This window comes from Oxyura jamaicensis, chromosome 10 (assembly GCF_011077185.1).
Source record: "Oxyura jamaicensis isolate SHBP4307 breed ruddy duck chromosome 10, BPBGC_Ojam_1.0, whole genome shotgun sequence".
NCBI classification, from domain to species: domain Eukaryota; kingdom Metazoa; phylum Chordata; class Aves; order Anseriformes; family Anatidae; genus Oxyura; species Oxyura jamaicensis.
In genome coordinates this window covers 5,536,873-5,557,220 of record NC_048902.1, presented here as the reverse complement: position 1 = coordinate 5,557,220, position 20,348 = coordinate 5,536,873, and the positions used below count along the sequence as shown (strand labels likewise).

General features: G+C 40.4%; 1 protein-coding gene across 1 annotated transcript; it reads right to left on the bottom strand.

The window, feature by feature from the left end:
- Positions 1-539: 539 nt before the first annotated feature.
- On the bottom strand, positions 540-20,336 carry FAN1 (FANCD2 and FANCI associated nuclease 1). Its single transcript, XM_035335501.1, has 13 exons — positions 18,920-20,336; positions 16,120-16,260; positions 14,709-14,904; positions 13,677-13,883; positions 13,038-13,169; positions 11,796-11,904; positions 9,277-9,396; positions 7,896-8,060; positions 6,777-6,945; positions 4,179-4,282; positions 2,242-2,436; positions 1,749-1,877; positions 540-1,007 (listed from the first exon to the last, which is right to left on the bottom strand). Exons 1-13 carry the CDS (start codon positions 20,220-20,222, stop codon positions 870-872), a joined length of 3,108 nt encoding a protein of 1,035 aa, XP_035191392.1. The 5' UTR covers positions 20,223-20,336; the 3' UTR covers positions 540-869.
- Between the last annotated feature and the right edge of the window lie 12 nt (positions 20,337-20,348).

Sequence of the window (20,348 nt, the reverse complement as noted above, 5' to 3'; positions counted from 1 at the left end):
CTTGGTATGAGAATGAAGACTCCAGAGAAAAGATGTTGGCTATGTGTTAAAACTGAGACAGACCCACGGGATTTTTCATGTCTTAAAAAATGGACTTGGCTTTTGGTTCCATTTCAATTGACTCACTTATTTGTGAAGGCATACGTACACATCCATTTATGCAGGGCAAAACTCACTACAATGAATGACGTGCAAATGAGTGCTGCAAGCTTGGCACATAACAACTATCTATGAGAAACCCTTCCCCTTTTTGCAGATAACGTATCTGTGAGGCACAAGGAACGATTAAGCCAGCTGTCCTTTCAGTTACAGCAGCAAATTAAAATAGCATTTAAAAAAAAAAACAAAAAACTATGCCTTACTCTATGCCATCATTTTGACCATTTTTTTAATATTAAAATGAGAAATTGAAATACAGAATACAAAGTAGGGACAATTGGAGACCCATACTGGTCCTGACATCCTGGAGAGGAGGTGAGCATGAAGCCTGCACAACATAATTAATGAACTCAGGCTACCAAGACAACATGGAAACGATCAGACCTTGATGCCCCACATTTTTTATTGTAGTGTTCTCATTGGTACAAATGTGACTGCAGCTGTTTGTCTTCACTGGGCAAAGATTACTTTTCACAGATAAACTTAAGAATTGTGTATAAATGAGAGATGCTATGTTCTTCTGAACACGTGACATACATTAAATCATGAAGTTTCTTCCAACTATTGCTTAGAATGTTTTGTGCTCCAAGAAGCCAGAGCACAATATTGTTTAGAAGACGATATTTTAAATAAGCAGCAGCCAGTAGTGTGTGTGTTGTGCCACTTCCTTTAAAACACCCAAGTTACCCGTGTGAGCAAGACGTATCTTGTCAACTGAGGCGTTTACTCTTAGCTCCAACTGCTTGCACATGACAAACTTCTACTGTAGCACCCAGCTTCTTCAGTTCACTCAGCCAGATTATCTGCTTGTGCGACAGGCGATCGTTGGGACCTTTCACCTCCACCAACTACAAAGAAATGATTGATTAACAGTGTGTTTTATGTGGAGGAACTCAAAAATCAGTCATTCCAACAGACTAATGGAAGAATTATTTTATGGTTGTTATTTGCAACAGAATATAGATTTACACGACATATGACCAGTGCTAAGTGATTAACCCAGGTCCCTAAGTGTAAGAATGAAATTCTATGTAGTAATCACCCACCAAAACAGCCAGAGACACTGGTGAATTGAGACCAAATATTCAGAGCTGAATCATCTACAGCCTTATCGGTCATTTACCTCCAGTAACACAGTGCCAGCTTATACTGACAGCAACTGAAAATATATTACATAGCTGTTTTAGAGAACTGATTTCTGCTGTTCAGCTGTGGTTTATAAATGCTTAACAAGATGCTCCAACAGCTGAGATGTGCAATACTCTTCTAGCAACTATTTAACTACGATGCAAGACACAAACCATGACTGTTTACTCAATTTTTGTAGTAGAGAGAGTTCTGTAGTTAGCTCATACAGTCAAGTTTTGGTGTAAGTGGTGACATTAGCACTCCTTTCCAGTAACAGTCGGAATCTGTATGGCTGCTTGAGTGCTTGCTAAACAATTGCCTTCCAGTAAATTTAACCAAAAGATCTATTCTATAACAATACCTAGCCACCTCTTGCTGGTTCTTACACCCATCAAGCCCACACCAAAATAAGTGATAACATAACAGGAAAGCAATCAACCACTATTTGCTGCACACGATACCTTAAAGTGATTACTGTGAGTACTCCACACAACCAGGTCAGGCAGTCCCCCTCTGCAATGGCGCAAATCTTTGGAAAGTCGCCTAAAAACACCACTCAGAAATATTCCTCCAAGGCAAGAGACAAGGCTCTGGAAGAGAAATTTAAGCAGTTGACCTTTTTAATTTCTTGTACAGCCATTTCTCAGTCCTCATAAGAATATTCTATGGCCAGTCTCAGTGTCTCATTAATCACAAGTAATGAGCAATTTACATGTTATCTGCAGCAATTTCCCCTCTGCGTTCTCAACTACTGTTGCAGGAGAAGTGGCCATATCAGAAAAGGGTAGCATCACCTGGGATTAGCGAGAAGTGTGCTGAAGTCCCCATGCAATTCCTCCCTCCCAGTCAGTCTTGACTCCTCAGTGCCTCAGCACAAACTGTGAGCACACCATGACCCTGGATTTAACAGGGAGCCTGATGAAGCAGTGGCTGTTCTGGACAACATTTATTTACCTGAACTTGCTGGAGGGAAACAAAACGTCCCCAGCTAACCAGTGCTGCTGCTTTTCCCTCCTGAGTAGTCCAGATGTCAGCAATCAACTTTGCCAGAGTCTCTGAGGACGATGCATGAAGCTGCTGGAGCCTGGCCTCAATGACATCCCTCCTGTTCTCATAGAAGCTGTCAGTGTATAAATCCAGGGGGAATGTCTGTATGACAAGGTAAATACAGCTCTGAGGACCTGCTGGCAAAGCAGCGATTCCAAGAATGACAATGCCCTACTTTGTACTTTTCTTCATCTCAGCTACCAAGTCACTCAGCCTGAGACACCTCAACGTAAACATATCCATTACATAAGCCCCTATTAAGCAGGAAAAGAGCTGCATATATTTTTAACAACTGATGTCAGTGCAGCAAATGCTGGCCACATGCTGTTTTTTTTTTGTTGTTGTTGTTTTGTTTTGTTTTAATTCTGGTCAGAAGTTCCTTTAATTAGCAGAAAACAAACTAGTGCTCTCTAACGCTCCAAGCAGTAATACTGGAGTTAGAATTTGTTATCAGGACCAAGACTGCTCAGCTACAGTGAAACAGCATAGGGGCAGGGGGAGCAAAGCAGTGGTAAAACCAGGGAGTATTAATCAAGCCTCCTAAAAGCAAAGAGACTTATGGAGACCTCTGAACACATTACACTATAAAAAGTCCTTAAAGCTATTATTTGATTTTGAACATGGGCAAAAATGGCAGGCAAGTAGATGAGTGCTGTTCTAGCTTTTCAAGTTCAGATGCAGAGCACTTAGAGAATATCAAATTTCAGCCCTCCATACACAAACTGCTGCCACAGCTAATCTCAGGAAATGCAGCATAGGACTGTCTGTGTGAGCCTTCAGCTTGCATGCCTAAGGCTTGTGATCGCTTTGCTCTGTGTTAAGTAAAATTCAGCTAACAACAACAACTAATAAGCAAAGGAGCTACAAAGGGGCTTGCAATGAGCAAGCTCAAGAGCACATGCAAGGTGTGTATTTTTTTTAAAGAAAATAAGAAGCAATAATAAAAAAGAAATCCCTGCATGCCACACCTCTAAAATGCAAGGTACATTTCTGCCTAAGCTAACTTATACTGGTATCAATCTGTAATGTCTTACAGTACAAATAATACATCTGCCTAGGGAGGAGGAACAAACCAGCTGTTCTACCTCTTCGATAGGGTTCCACTTAGAAGCAATGGATTAAGGTAGAAGGAAGAACAAGAAAAATGTTTGGCCTTTTTACAGCCCTACAATATATGAGGTTATAGCTCTTTAGAGTTTTCTTAGCAAATGTCACTACATTATCAAGTTTTCTAGGTGGAATTATTAAGTGTTTCTATCTGTAATTTGTAGTCTGTAAAGCGTCTATATAAAAGCCACAAATTCACCTGTAATCATTAAGCTTCATGACGGAGCTGTTGGGGATGGAGGCTGTATTGTTGTTTGCTTCTTAGTTTATTTAAAAAAAGAAAAAAAAGGGTTAGCCCAAAAGCATGAACATGTTTGGGCTGAGTGGATGGGGGTGGGGAGCAAACAAACTTGAGCTTTACAACGTCCTTGTAGCCTTTAAAGGCTACTGAAAAGAAATTGGCTCTTTTTAACAGTGTGTCAGCTTCAAATGATGTGAACTGTAGAATAGCAGTATTCTTAAAGGACTCTTCAACCAGGGAGTTCAGATATCAGACAGCTGCATTTAACCAGAGGAATCCTACCCTATCAGTCTATTCAGTCTTACATGGTAATTAGTTACTGAGGAGCCCTTTAGCAACAAGCCCCATGTAACAGCATAAAACAAGCAATGCCAAAACCTTTTCGAAAAGTACTTCAGAGTAAAATATGAATCCAATCCAGAATAAGATTGTTAACACGGCTACAAAGCCTAGAGCAATATGGGTGAAGAAATTAACTAAAAAAAAATTAAAGTACCTGATAGGAATTTCTGAAGACATCAGGTATGCCATCCATGTAAACGATATCCCACATTAGAATACCAAACAGCGTAATAAATGTTGAACCTTCGCCATGAATACCTAAAGAGCAAATACAAATATTTCAGTCATAAACATGGAAACACTGTTAACTTCTACAGCAACTGTGTATGAAGAGCTACTAAATCAGCATGATCCAAACCAGGAACATGCTATGTTCTGGTTTATGTGCAGCTGAAGTTAGTATATATTAATATTGCAGCAAAAAGTTATGAATCTGTTTTATTACTCAAACAGTTTGCTAATGCCTTCCATTCCAGCCTAGTGGCCTTCATTTACAGGATAAGATTAAATTACCATGTCCTGTTACAATAAGGCTTACTTTTCTAATGTTTAACCATTTTTAATATACTTTTTATAGCAACCCAATGCAGCAGGATAGGCCTGGGACGTGGCTGGAAACCTGCCTGGCAGAAAAGGATGTGGGGGTGCAGGTCGACAGCCGGATGAACGTGAGCCAGTGGTGTGGCTGGGAAGGCCAATGACATCCTGGCTTGTATCAAAAATAGAGTGGCCAGGAGGACTAGGGAACTGAAGGGATTGTCCCCTTGTATGTGGCACTGGTGAGACCTCACCTCAAGTACTGCATTCAGTTTTGGGCCCCTCACTACACGAAAGATACTGAATTGCTGGAACACGCTGAGAGCAGAGCAATGAAGCTGGTGAGGTACTAGAAGGCAGGGCTTCTGAGGAGCAGGCAAGGGAACTGGGGCTGCTTGGTCTGGAGAACAGGGGGCTGAGGGGAGGCCTCATCACTCTACAACGACCTGAAAGGAGGCTGCAGCCCATCTTTCTCATGTGACAAGTGTTAGGACATGAGGAAACAGCCTCAAGTGAACCAGGAGAGGTTTAGGTTGGCTATCGGGAAGAATTTCTTCATGGAAAGAGTGGTGGTTAGGCACTGAACAGGCTGCCCAGGAAAGTGGTGGAGTCCTTGGAGGTCCTTAAGAGATGTGTGGCTGTAGCACTTATGGACATGGTTCAGTGGTGGGCTTGGTAGTGTTATGTAATGGTTGGACTCAATCTTAAGTATTTTTCTCCAACCTAAATGTGTCTATGATTACTTACATATATAAAAATGTATGTACGTGGGTTGGCCCTGGCTTGTAGATGCATACAGGATAGCAGGAATGGGGAGAGAATTGAAGGGCAAAAGTGAGTGGGAAAAAAAGAAAAAAGAAAAAAAAAAAACTCATGGGCAGAGAAAAAAACAATTTTCATGTGACAGGGAAAACAGAAAACAAACATGATGCCAAAGAAATCAGGTGCCACGAGCAGACTAGTACCCTGCCAGGCTCCAAGTAATGACCTTTTAGACTATTCAGCAATAGCTAAACCATTTGTGCATCATCATCAATACTGTTCTAGTCACCAATCTAAATCACAGCACCATATGAGCAGCTATGAAGAACTCCAGACAGCTCCAATCACATCTAAAGGCCACCTGTGTGTATGTGTGTACACATATGTGCGTTTGAATATACATATATATAATAAATTTAAATTTATTTCATATTACATATTATATAATTACATCTATTAATAAGTATAAGGTATATAATATGTAATATAGCATAGTATGATGTAATAATAATTTAAATAATTTATATATGTAACTACATTTTTACATATTATATATAATTTCCATGTGTGTATGAATTAATGTTTTATAAACTCTATACTATTATACCATTTATTATATATCTATAAAATATGTGTACTACATATACATTGTATAAATTCATTATCACACATTATATATCACATGTTGTTAAATAGTATCTTTTTTAGTATAATTTTGATAGTGCAGTATAGTAAAATAGAATGTATTATAGTATGTAATATATATTATGTGACGTATTATATTTATCATATATATGGTATGTTGTATAGTGCAACATTTATGTTATGTATTATGTATAATATATATATCATTTAAATGCATGCTGTGAATATACCTACATATGCATATCTTGTCATATATGTATGCATACACCATATACAATTTTAGATGTCATTTATATGAACATGTATATATTTATGCTGAGTAAAAAACTGCTTCATTATGTTCATATATATGAACAAGCATTTTCAAAAGCAGTTGCTGAGTGTCTTGCTATGCTACATACTGTTCTCGTGTTCATCTAGTACCAAAAATCTCTGGACATCTATTTACCTTTCCTGTAAAGAATGTTATCTTCTTTAATGACACTCTCTTGAAGGTCAGTGCTAGCCTTTTGCCCCTAACAAATATATAGCTGTTCACTGATAAAGCCAAAATAAGCATTTTTCTAAGGAGTGAAAGAAAAAACACTTTTTTTTTTCTTCATACATTTCAAAACTGCCTTTTGTACATGAAGGCTGCAAATAATTAAAGGCCACGAAGAAGAAAAGCTGGAAAATACATATTAGAGCATTTTGCAAAAGGAAATAGAACCAGACTGAAAACCGGTCTATTTAATTAACTAAACTATTAGTAAATTGGCTCTTTACTCCAATAGTTATCTTACTTTATATAAAAAAAAGTTAACGTTACCCTGATCAAAACCATTCTGCCTGTAATGAGTTAAGGCAAGCTCCTCAACTGAGCACATGACTGTGGATACACTGAAGTCTTCGCCTCCTTCTTCATCACCAACATCCTCCATTAGGAACACAGATTTTCCCAGTCCTATTTGAGGACACATCTTCCCTTTGATTGTAACCTGAACATATTAAAACAACTAGTTACTTCCTAGTATCTCATTTAAAAAAACCTTTAGCCTAGATATCCAAAGCCCTCCTAAAAATACAGATCTTTTCAGTTTTCTTAAACCAGAACCTGACTGCTTCCAAAAATCAAGTCAGTAAATTTTAGCTGGCCATTCCCTTGAAACCATCCTGTTAAAAGATTAATTTCTCAATGCCAAATCAGCTTTTCTAAACTGGCAAATTTTTCAGAAAAAAACAAATCTCATAAAAATTCTGAGCAGAATGGAATGTTAGTATTTCCATATGTGAGACCAAGATGAAAGAATAAAGACAACTGAAGAGACAGATTCTGGCCTGAAAAAAGAAGGGCTGTAGGGAGGGATGCAGTGACAGGGCTGAGGGAGAACAAGGCTCTGCTCTGACTTTGCCCACATACAAATCTTTTTGCAAAAGTAGGGAAAAGAATGTTTTTTTTTGTTTGGTTGTTTTTTTTTGTTTGTTTGTTTTTTTATAAAAAGGCATTCCAATATGATGCAAGTGCACTGTATTGCATAGTATCATAGGGTATATTTAGAGTGCGTAACTCCAGAAGATTGTAAAAGAAACCCTTGCTTTTTCTTGTGCCATTAGTCTATTGCTCTCATCATCCTACTACTTTTTCTTACACACAGAATGCCCGAAGACATCGGAGGCAATGCACAGACTTGCTCAGGCTCTTTGACAGAAAAGTTCTGAGGGTGTTACTGGTATTAATTAATGGGGCTTATATCTAAACAGATTTGCACAAAAGGAGTTTGTACATAAGGTTTTTGTTTTAGAAACACATTTGTCTTCACTTTCCTAGAGCAAGAGTTTGGTGAATAGCACATACTGACAGTTTCCCAGATTACTTCTTCTTATCAAAATGATAAAGACTTCATGAGACTGTGTATCTATCTCAGAAGCTGCCGGCATCTTTACTCACATGCGTCACATCCTCCACGGTTATGACTGGCAGGTCATGCAGCAGGCATCTGAACTGCCTGCAGCTCGGTGAGTCTCTGATGCGAAGGGCCCGCTGGTAGAGAGAGAGACGATGCCCAGTACGTACAAATGGGTCTGCCAGTCCCTTTCTAATGCAGTCAATGGCCTAGCAAAGATCAAGATAACGAGCAGTAATTTAGAAAGACCTATGCAAATCTTTCTATTCCCACCAGGCGCAAAGGACTGATTGATTTAAGGAGCACAAAAATGTGAATGCAAAAAGCCACCACATAAGACAGGGCTGCCTTTCCTATGTGTGTAATGAAGTTCTAGCTATCATTTTGCATTGGAAGTCTTCTGGATTAAAATTCTGATTGTATTGGTACATTAAAAAGGAATTACTATACATTTGTACTGATCAAGATAAGACTGAGTGTAAAATCTACATAAGCGACTAGAAAAAAGCTACCTCTAAGGGAAATAAGCTTAACACCTTTAAGCCTGTTTCTTAATACTTAATATGGAAACAGAAGGACTAGATCATTTGCACAAGAATGCACATGCAGAGCAACTTTTAGACCAATTCATGACTGCACTGAAGAAGATCCAGGGCTAATTCTAGAATTAAAAAAAAAAATTAAATTATCAAATTACAGTTGTCTTTCTGTGACTTGGAAAGGCACTTTGTCCTCATTTATAAATGACTGAGACTCTTCCTTTGTACAACTTCCAATTCAAAATTTAGAAATAGCCTGACGTTAAGCTACAAGATGCAGAGAGACACTGCAGACACTAGACAGCCTTTCAGGCTTCCTGTCCCACTTTGCTGTGACATAAATTGTCCCACAGTTTCATTTTCAGCCACTGACATTATTTCAGTTTTGTATGTAACGGACAGGAAAAATGGACATAATCTTCCTGTATTTACAAATCCTCAGATGAACAGCTGATACAAATACCACCTGCTGTTTTGTTTCTTTATTCCAGATATGGCCTCTTCATGACTTGGGTTCAGAAGCATAAGCATTTACTGCACATAATTTCTCTGCTTCTTAGATACCGGGCATATTTATAACGAAGAGCAGAAGAGGAAGCTGCTGATTGGTAACTCTGTACAATCCCTCAAGCCTTGTGTAGTGTTCTTTTACACAACACAAGAAAGCAGGTCAACCAAGGATGAAGGTACACTCGGTATGCAGAAATTATTCTATTTCTTAGGAGAAAGTGGTTCCCTGACCTTGGGATTCCAACCAACATATGCATTTTTAGAAGAGCCTACCTAGATGTTCTTTTCATAAAATAATATGTTTTTTAAAAAAATGTTTTCAGACAACGCCTGCAGTATTTCCAGCCATACAGCATGCAATTGTGACGACAGATACCTTCTTAGTGTTTTTCAAGTGCTGATGTAAATTCAGAGCGAGGCGGTCCCACCATCGCCCTCTGCTGTCAGTACAGTACACATCCTGAGACAAAAGAGCCTGCAGCTCCTTCACCGCTTCCTGTAGTGAGAGGGATGTATCTTTATTAACTGAGTTAGAAAACAAAGTTTAAGTTCCATTATATAAATTGCTTATAATTTTCCCTTCTAATTGCTGGTACTGTAAAAACTTTGCACAATTCAAACCTCATTCTTACTCCAGCACCCTAAGTATTCAGTGGTCTGTGTATATCTTAGGAACTCTAAGATAAAAAGAGATATTTTCACAGAATCACAGAATTTCTAGGTTGGAAGAGACCTCAAGATCATCGAGTCCAACCTCTAACCTAACACTAACAGTCCCCACTAAACCATATCCCTAAGCTCTACATCAAAACGTCATTTGAAGACTTCCAGGGATGGTGACTCCACCACCTCCCTGGGCAGCCTGTTCCAATGCCTCACAACCCCTTCAGTAAAGAAGCTCTTCCTAACATCTGACCTAAAACTCCCCTGGCGCAACTTTAGCCCATTCCCCCTCGTCCTGTCACCAGGCACGTGGGAGAACAGGCCAACCCCCACCTCGCTACAGCCTCCTTTAAGGTATCTGTAGAGAGCGATAAGGTCGCCCCTGAGCCTCCTCTTCTCCAGGCTGAATAAGCCCAGCTCCTTCAGCCGCTCCTCATAGGAGGAGCCGCTGAAGAGCAGAGTACCAGAGCCGAGTACAGGGGGACGATCACCTCCCTAGCCCTGCTGGTCACACTATTTCTGATACAAGCCAGGATGCCGTTGGCCTTCTTGGCCACCTGAGCACACTGCTGGCTCATATTCAGCCGACTGTCCACTATCACTCCCAGGTCCTTCTCCGCCTGGCAGCTCTCCAACCACTCATCTCCCAGCCTGTAGCTCTGCTTGGGATTATTACGCCCCAGGTGCAGGACCCGGCACTTGGCCTTGTTGAACTTCATGCAGTTGACCTCGGCCCATCGGTCCAGCCTCTCCAGATCCTCCTGCAGAGCCTTCCTACCCTCGAGCAGATCGACACTCGCACCTAACTTGGTGTCATCTGCAAACTTACTGAGGGTGCACTCAATGCCCTCGTCCAGATCATTGATGAAGATGTTAAAGAGGACCGGCCCCAGCACCGAGCCCTGGGGGACGCCACTAGTGACTGGCCTCCAACTGGATTTGACTCCATTCACCACAACTCTCTGGGCCCGGCTACCCAGCCAGTTTCTAACCCAACGAAACGTGCGCCAGTCCAAGCCAAGAGCAGCCAGTTTCTTGAGGAGAATGCTGTGGGAGACGGTGTCAAAAGCCTTGCTGAAGTCAAGGTAGACCACATCCACAGCCTTTCCCTCATCCACCCAGCGCGACACTTTGTCATAGAAGGAGATCAGGTTCGTCAAGCAGGACCTGCCTTCCATAAACCCATGCTGACTGGGCCTGATCGCCTGCTTGCCCTTCAAGTGCCGCATGATGACTCCCAAGAGGATCTGCTCCATGAGCTTCCCTGGTACTGAGGTCAAACTGACAGGCCTGTAGTTCCCCGGGTCAGCCCTCTGGCCCTTCTTGTAGATGGGCGTCACATTCGCTAGCCGCCAGTCAGCTGGGACCTCCCCCGATAGCCAGGACTGCTGATAAATGATGGATAGTGGCTTGGCCAGCTCCTCTGCCAGTTCTCTCAGTACCCTTGGGTGGATCCCATCCGGCCCCATCGACTTGTGCACATCCAAGTGCCGTAGCAGGTCACCAACCAGTTCTTCGTGGATGGTGAGGGCCACATCCTGCTCCCCATCCCCTTCCACCAGCTCAGGGTACTGGGAATCCAGAGAACAACCGATATTGCCGCTAAAGACTGAGGCAAAGAAGGCATTGAGCACCTCTGCCTTTTCCTCATCTCTTGTAACTAAGTTTCCCCCTGCATCCAGTAAAGGATGGAGATTCTCCTTTGTCCTCCTTTTTGTGTTGATGTATTTATAAAAGCGTTTTTTGTTATCTTTAACGGCAGTAGCCAGATTGAGCTCCAGATGAGCTTTGGCCTTCCTAATTTTGTCCCTGCACAGCCTCGCTACATCCTTATAGTCCTCCCTAGTGGCCAGCCCACTTTTCCAAAGATTATAAACCCTCTTTTTTCTCCTAAGCTCAACCCACAGTTCTCTGTTCAGCCAGGCTGGCCTTCTTCCCCGCTGGCTCATAAAGATGTAAGCTTATGTAAGCTTAAAGCTTAGCAATATTATGGCATATTACACATGGCAAAGCATAAGCATAAATCAACACAGTCTAAAAAAATGGGGTTTCCTTTACAACCTTCTAAAGCATATAGAAAAAAAAAGGCACTTTATACTTAAAAGTAATCTGTTAAGAGAACTGTAGCAAGTCATAGCAAACATCACCCTCTTGCAGCCACATCAGAAATACAGATTATACATAAAGCTGCATTAAAAATGTTTTCCTGTTCACCTTACCACCCTACCTTACCTTGTACATGTGAAGTCTCTGCAAAATTTCAACACCATGAGAAAGTATTCTTGTATATACCCAGCCAACTGTGAAACGTCGCAGGTACTCAGGTAGAACTCGGTGATAGCTGAAAGGTAAGAGCAGCTCAGGAGATTCATTTGATGATGGCAATTTAAATTCTTAAAGATTCTCTTACTAAGAATACTTAGAATCAAAGCATTTAATTTAAAACATGTAATGCCTTATATATGAATTGGGTTCTGCAAGTCAAGAACGCAAAGATAACCATATAGCTGAGGGAGGAATTGTAAGCTGCATTTATGCAACATTATTTGGTTTCAAGAAACTGGTTACATGAAGATATTCAAGACACTGGTTTTCAAGAAAATAATTAGGTTTTGTATCAGATGCAAAGCAGTACATTACTACATTGTGTTTCCTTACTGCTAACTTGTTCTTCTAAGTCAAACTTCAGAAATGCAGCTGAACAGAAGGAAAAGGCTAGAACAAGCATTTCCTGCCCTAAAAGATGACTAACACCTTTTGGGTAGGCACCTCTATGTTTCAAAAAAATATTGAAATTTAAATAGTTGCTTCCACTGCCTTCAGTGTGAAATGGACTAGAACTCCATGCAACCCTCCATGAATATTATTTTAAATCAGTTGCCATGACAATGAACATAATGTCAAACTTAACACTTTAACTTTCAGTGCATCATTAAACCAGAGAACAAAATAATTAACACAAAAAACAGTGAAGGACGCTTCAAAAACCGTACACATTACTTCAGTTCTCAGATCTTCAGTAGTGTTTCCTGAATAACACACAATTGGAATTTTCAACAGATGAATAACCCAGTATGTTTTCCCATAACCTTTGCAACATTCTTTTGTTCACAATGAAATTGAAATTCTGCTGATTGCTATTTGCCTAAAAGCCATAAAAACAAACTACGATGAGGGAAAAATAAGGCTCTTGTTCTCCTGCATTGGCATGTAGAACAGAAGCGTTTTAGTGCTTTATCCATGCCTACCAATTCATTCCCAGGGCTTTAGGAAAAAAGCTTTTTCATAGATACCACTTAAAAGCTAAACAAACAACCAGGAAGTTCAAAGCTTTCAAGAACATTAAAGTTTCTAAATTTATCAGGCTTGAATAATATCACAAGTCTGTAAGCCTCTCAAAAGGAACAGTACCAAAAGTAAGACAATGCACTTAGCAGTCACTTATGAACACTGTGCTCGTTTCCAGTCTACTACCTCAAAGAGGGGTGATTTTTCACTTCATTCCACGTTTCTTTCGCACATGTATAGAGATGATTAGCTTCTTCCAAGTTCCCATTTACCAGTGCAGTGGCTATATCATTTGACAGATGAGCAGCAGTTGCATACCTACGGGAAAAACACGTAATCACTGCTTTAGGATCAAAAAGCATTTATAGTTGAAAGAAATCAATGCCTCCATACAGTAATTTCTGATTGCTCCGTTCCAGTCTCCAAAGACATAGAACCGTGCAGCCAACTTTATTCTTAATCTTGTAGGATCAGCAAAGTTTATACTAGCAGGATATATTACATTTAAAACTATTTATAAACAGGAGAACTTATTTTTGGTTTTGTTAGGTTCCATTCTAATAATCACAGCAATGTAAGAAGCAACTTTCATCAGCAGATGACCATCAAGCAAATGAATATGCTATCTGAGTTCAAAATAGAAGCCATTGTGAGTTACAGATCTTACTTGGACACAAAACTGCATCTTAAATCACTGCAAAAGTGCACTTCTACCTATTCACATCTGTAGTTCTACATGATGAATATCTTATTTGCCTATACAAGTACTGCAGTAAAGCTTTTCTAGAAGAAAACAGATTTCCAAATTGCCAAAGCTTCCCGTACCTGATAAGATCTTCTCTGTCCTGGAAGATTTGTGTTTTCCTATTTACAGTGTAACTGGGGAATACCATACGCCCCATGTATGGTATGGCACTACCAGCTTCCTCATCCTCTATTGACTCAGAGAGTGAAAATAGCAGCAGGATTCGAGAAAAGACGGCCCGAGGGCCTTTACAGACCCTGATAGATCTTCCAGCTAGATCCTTCACCCTGTAAGGACAAATAAAATGATTATACAGTTAGTTTTTCCCATCAGTTATAAAATTCAAATATCATGAATGAAGTATGAGAATTATTTCATTTTCACACCATTTACTGCGTAAACTTAATTTTCATAGAGTCATAAGACATCCCAAGTTGGAAGGGACCCACACGGATCATCAAGTCCAACTCCTGGCTCCACACAGGACCACCCAAAAATCAAACTATAGGTCTGACAGCTGTGTCCAAACACTTCTTGAATTTCAGCAGGCTTGGTACTATGATCACTGGCGAGCCTATTCCAGCGCCCAGCCACCATCTCTGATTTTCCCTGAAAGAAGTAGCTTGAGAAACCATATAATGCACATAATCGATTGTGAAAAGCCAATGAATCGCAATAACTAACAAAAAGCGTAAGGACCATCCACAAGCAGAATAGAATTGGAACTAACTGCCCTTCAGGTGCAACCACTCCTGTTGCCATGCCAGGCAGTACCAGCATGAAACAAGATGTAGTTAGCTGGTAGGGCAATGGTTACAGATCACAGTTTGAAATCCTAGGTTTTGGGACTTCATCAAGCCCTTTCATACAAGACAAGATTTTTGCTACTTCGCCACAGAGCAGCAAAGATTTAAACAAGATATTCTCTGATCTTAGGGGGCAACTAATATTTCAGCTGTCAACTACAGAAAAGAGCAGTATGTTCCCCAAGTTTATATGGCTAAGCAACTTTTTATACCTCAAGTTACTAAATGCATTTCTCTCTTTAAAAGGCATGTTGAGTCTTTTTTCCTGCAAAACGTAATTATAGATTTAAACAGCTTAAGAGGTACCTTTTTAAAATCACTGTCCCAATACCAGCCTGACTCCTGCTGAAGACTGAACGTTGTTTTGCCAACCTCTGAAAATCATCCACAAGTTGCTGTTTCTGACTGTTTGGGTTTGGCAAGTGAAAGATCTTTGCTAATGTTTTTAGCTCAGGGGCTGAAAGCAAATCCAGCCCTTCACACAGGTCTTCCAGTTCAGATTCTAAAAGTAAAATAATCCAGATACATTCATTATGTGCTATACGTACACATTCAATCAACAGTTCAAAGTCTAGTACATTCATATAACCTAGTACTAATGTAATGATTCAGATTCTTCCAAGTATATTAGTGATGCTAGCTGGTCCAGCTTGAAATTCATTATCTTCAAAGGTCCAGTCTGAAGGAATGGAATAATCAGAAGTAACCCCTTTGTAGCTTCAAAGAAAAAGCAAATACAAAGAAATTTTGCTGAGTTACAAGAACAGTTGCTCAAGAAAACCTTTTCTCTTACTGATGACTGAAACTTTCCAAGGCAAAAAAAAAAAAATGTACTGCCAGGGAGCAGCATGAGTAGGGGCTGCTCCACAGGGGGGAATGAGCCAGGAGTCACAGGTGACCACAGCACAGGCAGTGTCTTCACTACCCCGGGTGCAGTCCCACTGTAAACAAAGAGAACAGGCAGATCAAAAGTCCTGATAACAGAGCCTACTGGCAGCCCTAGAAGAGGCAAGATGGTGAATCAGGCCCAGGGTCCATTTAAGAGATGAGCCAGACCTAGAGACAAGCCTACAGTTTAGGTCTGAGACCCATCCACAGTACATGGCCAGGGGCAAGACTGGAAACAACTGGCAGCATTGGTTGGCTGGAGGTCTGTCTCCCAAACCATGCCAGGGAGAGTGCTGAAGACAGGTTCACAGAATCACAGAATTTCCAGGTTGGAAGAGACTTCAAGATCATCAAGTCCAACCTCTGACCTAACACTAACACTCCCCACTAAACCATATCCCTAAGCTCTACATCTAAATGTCTTTTAAAGACCTCCAGGGATGGTGACTCCACCACTTCCCTGGGCAGCCCGTTCCAATGTCTAACAACCCTTTCGGTAAAGAAGTTCTTCCTAACATCCAACCTAAAACTCACCTGGCAAGACAGCTCACAGGTCATGGTCTGAGATGGGGCTGATGAGGGCACATAAGGCTGACTGGTGCATCAGTGGTGCTGACATTTATTCTGTTCTCCCTGTTACATACTTTGCTCTAACTGCTTCTGTTATTAATGTAACATAACACAGGACTCATCAACCTGAAGCCTGGAGTTATTCTGCTCCTCTAATTCTCTTCTCAATGTACAGACAAGCACGTAGTACATTAAATGCTGACATGCCCCAGTACAATTTATTTTTAATACTTTTAATACTTATTAACACTGGCCATACCTGTCTGCAGAAATCTGGCTTCAACCAGTTCTTCAATTATTGGTGACAAATCCAAACTTATCTCTCCATACTCTATTTTGTTCACTTTTAACCAGTTCAGCTTGCGTTGAAAAAGTCTCACATATAACTTCTGCCCACCAACTGCAAATATAATTTAAAACGATAAAAGAAAACAAAAACATTAAATTCTAAAACACAGTACTATGCATACTCACTACCTTACCTACAAACATTACTGTGATGCAGATGTCCTGTAAAACACGTTTTAAATCTGCCTGTGTTCTATAGACACAGGTTTCTGTTGTTTCTGGTAAAACAACAGAACCTACCTTTCAAAATAATCATTGCTCATTAGAATCCTCAAGTTTTGTAGGTAATAAAAACTATTACAATGTATTTTGTAGGTAATGAACATTGCTAAAATTTACTTTGGACACACCCTTTAAAAAATGTTTTCTAGGAAATGACAACTTTATTTATAACTCTGCATAGTGTGACTTCAAACAGGTCTTTTTGCTTTCTTTAATACTCGAGCAATAACCAACAATTTGATGCTGGGGAAACTAAAGAAACTGTAGTTTGATGGAGTGATTTCAGAATCACAGAACACTTCTCAGTGTAGAAGCCTTCAGATTCTTCTTTTTACCAAAGATAAACAAACCTAGTTTTAATAATATATTTATTGAAAACAAGAATAAAACTCCTATTGATTTGATTTGTGTCAGGGAAGACATCACTTAAAGTAACTTCAAAAAAAACACTTTAAAAATACTAACAATGCTGCAATTTGACCAAATAATGACTTATTAAATCTTAGCTGAAATTTGCCTAGCCATTGTTACTACATTCCGCACCCTTTTGAATACCTATCTCACCCCTCACTAACTTCTGATTTATTTATCCGTTTGATTGGCAATGCTCTCCATCCACTTGTTGCTGCTCACCCACTTCTGAGAAAACGAGGCAGGATGGAAGGACTACGTCAAATTTAATTCTTTTAAAAATATCATCCCTTTCTTAATACATAACTCACGGAAGAACCGCACACTTTTATCAGAAAATAATGAAATACTGGAGAACACCTATGCTCAAGCTATTTAATTTATAGCATTAAGCATGTATGTGTACTTGTTATAACTGAGAGGCAACACTTCCTTCAGTAGAAACTACTAATGTGGAACAGATATCTCATCTACCTGAACTTTTAAAGTATTCTGTCCAAGATTTCTTGAAGGTAAAGACATCCATCACTTGTCCAGAACTCATTATCTATTGACTTAATACTATCCGACCACGTCTTGTAGCTGATCATTGTTTTTCCTACCCTGCAAAGAGAGATGGTTTTATTTGTGACTGTGATTGATTGATTTGTGACAGTGCAGACATGGATTTGTCAGCTCTACTCTGCAATAACTTTTCTTCTGTATTCTGAACTCCTGTGAGAGGAACCCTGAACTCACTGAAAGAGAAACAAGTGTACAAGTACTGATCAAAAGAAGGGGGTGTAGAAATAAGGAAGCTGTATCCTGCATTTTTCTTTTAGTATTGGCTGAAGTAGCTGAAGCCCACATCCCGTAGCTACCTAACTGTAAGCTTATTCCCAGATCTCCTTTGAATGTAAATGAGCCAATAAAAAGTTTTGTTGCTTTTATTCCATTCTTTCTTTACATACTCCTATTTTAACTACCCTAACATAAGCAACGTATTATCAAGCTCTATGTCACTGCATATGCATCTAGGTGGAGAAGGCTAACTACTCTAACATTCCTATGGCTCTGAGTGCACCAAACGGCTCTGCCAGGCGGACTGCAGGGAAGGGCTGTGGGAAGCATGGCCAGGGCTGCTCAGGCTGTTGGCCTGGGCTCTTGCCTGAGCCATGCACCGGTGTGCCAGCATCCAGCAGGCACCACTGGCTTGGCTTCCTGGCTTGACCATGCGCCTGCCCTGCTGTTGTGGGCTTCCCCAAGTCCCACCACCACTGCAGCACAGCTGGACGGGGTTACTGACACCGGCCCTGCCCAGCAGCGTGGGGCTGCGTCCCCAGGTGAGGAGAGGACACGGGCCCTTGTCTGCCCCGCTGCCCGCTCAGGCTCCTGGCTCATCTGCCCTTGCAGAGCAGCTGCCCCCTGACAAATACTGACCTAGGTTACAATCTCGTTTTACTTATCATAGACTCAACTTATATTAGCATTAGCTTTTGTGTTTAGTGTTAGTGCATGTTAGTATAATATAATCTCACAAGTGTAGGGGTTGGAAGGGACCTCAAAAGATCATCGGGTAATCTGTAAAAATTTAATTGTGATCACTGCAGAAAATGCCTAAGTTTAGAACTTAAGTTTCAGAATAGTTTCAGAACTACTATTTTGAGATCTATGTGTTTAGCACGGGCCTCTTCATAACCCCATTCTGCAGAATTTCCATAGGTACTAACCATAGGAAGCTTGGCATTAACCGATGGTCTTTTTTTGAGGATTGATGTTTAAACGCAGAAGCAAGTTGACTTGAGATTCTAAAAAAAATGTATTTTTCTAGTTAAGCTACAGAAAGAACCACAATCATATATTTTTAATTCTCTCCTTATTCCATGCAATCTCTACTACTTATTACTTTCCCTTAAAGCAGCATTAGGAAAATTTACCTACAAGAAGCTACTGGAGGGATACACCTCCTGAGAAAAAGGATTTTCTTCCATTAAGCCGTTTAACAAGGTAAACTGCCCACTGGTATAGTACTCTTCACTTAGAACTATGTAAGTTCTCTCTACAAGAGACAGCATGAGAATGTAAAAATAGAAGGATACCTGATAATTGACAGAACTTAGTAATAATGTTCGTATCTTGATCATCAAATAGTCTCACATCATCTTCATTCTCCAACACTGCTCGCAACACCACTAAAAAATTCTGGAGGTAATATGGTTGACCAGGAGCGTTGGGAACAGAGGTAACCTCATTTATTTTGTCTAAAATGTCACCAATGGAATTTTGAAACTCCACCTTTTGCACAGTTTCTGAAAAATTATGATCAATTTCATCCTTAAAGTGTTCATGAACTTCCACAGGAAGTACCTGTACATCACCCTTTCCAAAGCAATTTTGTGTACCGCAGTTCACTTCCATTTTGGAAGACGGAGTAAGTTGAGCATGGAGCTGAGTCTTTACCTCCAAACTACTGATCGGCTCTGGTGAAGTATAAATGGCTAAATGTGTATCAAAATTTTCAGGATTAAGCATCACTCCTTCAGATCTACTTTCCGTTTCGGTGTTCCTTGTACCAAATGGTAATCTCTTGCTGTTAACAGCTGGTAGTGACACCTGAACAACATCCACAAGCTCTTCCCTACTACATTTGCTTATTTCTTCTTGAAATTCAGATTTCTTTTTTGAAAGATTTTGTTCCTCATGCTCTCCCTGAGCAAGCTCATTTTCTTTCTGAGAACTATGCCCAGAAAAAATCTCAGCATCAGCATCATCCAGTATTGCAGCATTTTTGCACATATTGTGAACAGCTGGAGGTGAAGAGTCGATCTCTTTATATACTACCTGTTTTTCTCCCTGCACGCAACGTCTTCTGGACAGTTTAGATGACAAGCTTCCCAAAGAGACGATTTTAACTGTTTGACCCCTTGGTTCACTATGAACGCTACAGTCTGAACTACTGTTGCTAAAATAAGGGCTAGTATGTTGTGCTGTGCTCCCTTCTGTTTTCAATGAATTGCTTTTGGAAGGACTTGGCCTTAGATTTGAGAGGTTTTTTGAAAAGTGTGGGCTGGAATTATTGTCCACATTTGCACCCGGAGGCCCCTCAGTCTTACCAGAGCTCAGTGCTGAATCAACACCACCCAGCTCGCCGCGGCTGCTTGGACACGTGGCATCCATGTGCTCATTTATTCCGTATCTTGGTACCATTTGCCCGCACATGGGACAGGTAATTTTTGCAGGGGGAACATTGCTAAAAAATGAAGTAATAGAGGAGGATTCTGAACGGAGAGATGGTGTTCCTTTAATTTCCACTTTCTTTGCCGTTTCTTTTTTTTTCTTCTTTTTACTCAGTGACAAACTTACTCGGGACCTTTTACTTTCTGGATACCTAGCTTCTGACATTATGGAACTTCAGAGCATTTACATGGCACGGGCAACTTCGGTCAGGTCATACTTCTTTGTGCTGCAGCGCTTAAAAGGAAAGAGAGGCTTCTCTCGGCTCTGCGTTACCCATCTGCAATCCTCTGG

Bases quoted from the DNA above. Each gene is read 5' to 3' on its own strand.
- FAN1 (XM_035335501.1), bottom strand. From the start codon at position 20,222: ATGTCAGAAGCTAGGTATCCAGAAAGTAAAAGGTCCCGAGTAAGTTTG. The intron at 16,261-18,919 runs GTATCCTTCTAT...TTATATTTGCAG, and splicing joins TAAGTTCTGTCAATTATCAG to TTGGTGGGCAGAAGTTATAT. The intron at 9,397-11,795 runs GTAAGGTAGGGT...CTCTCACTACAG, and splicing joins AGAGACTTCACATGTACAAG to GAAGCGGTGAAGGAGCTGCA.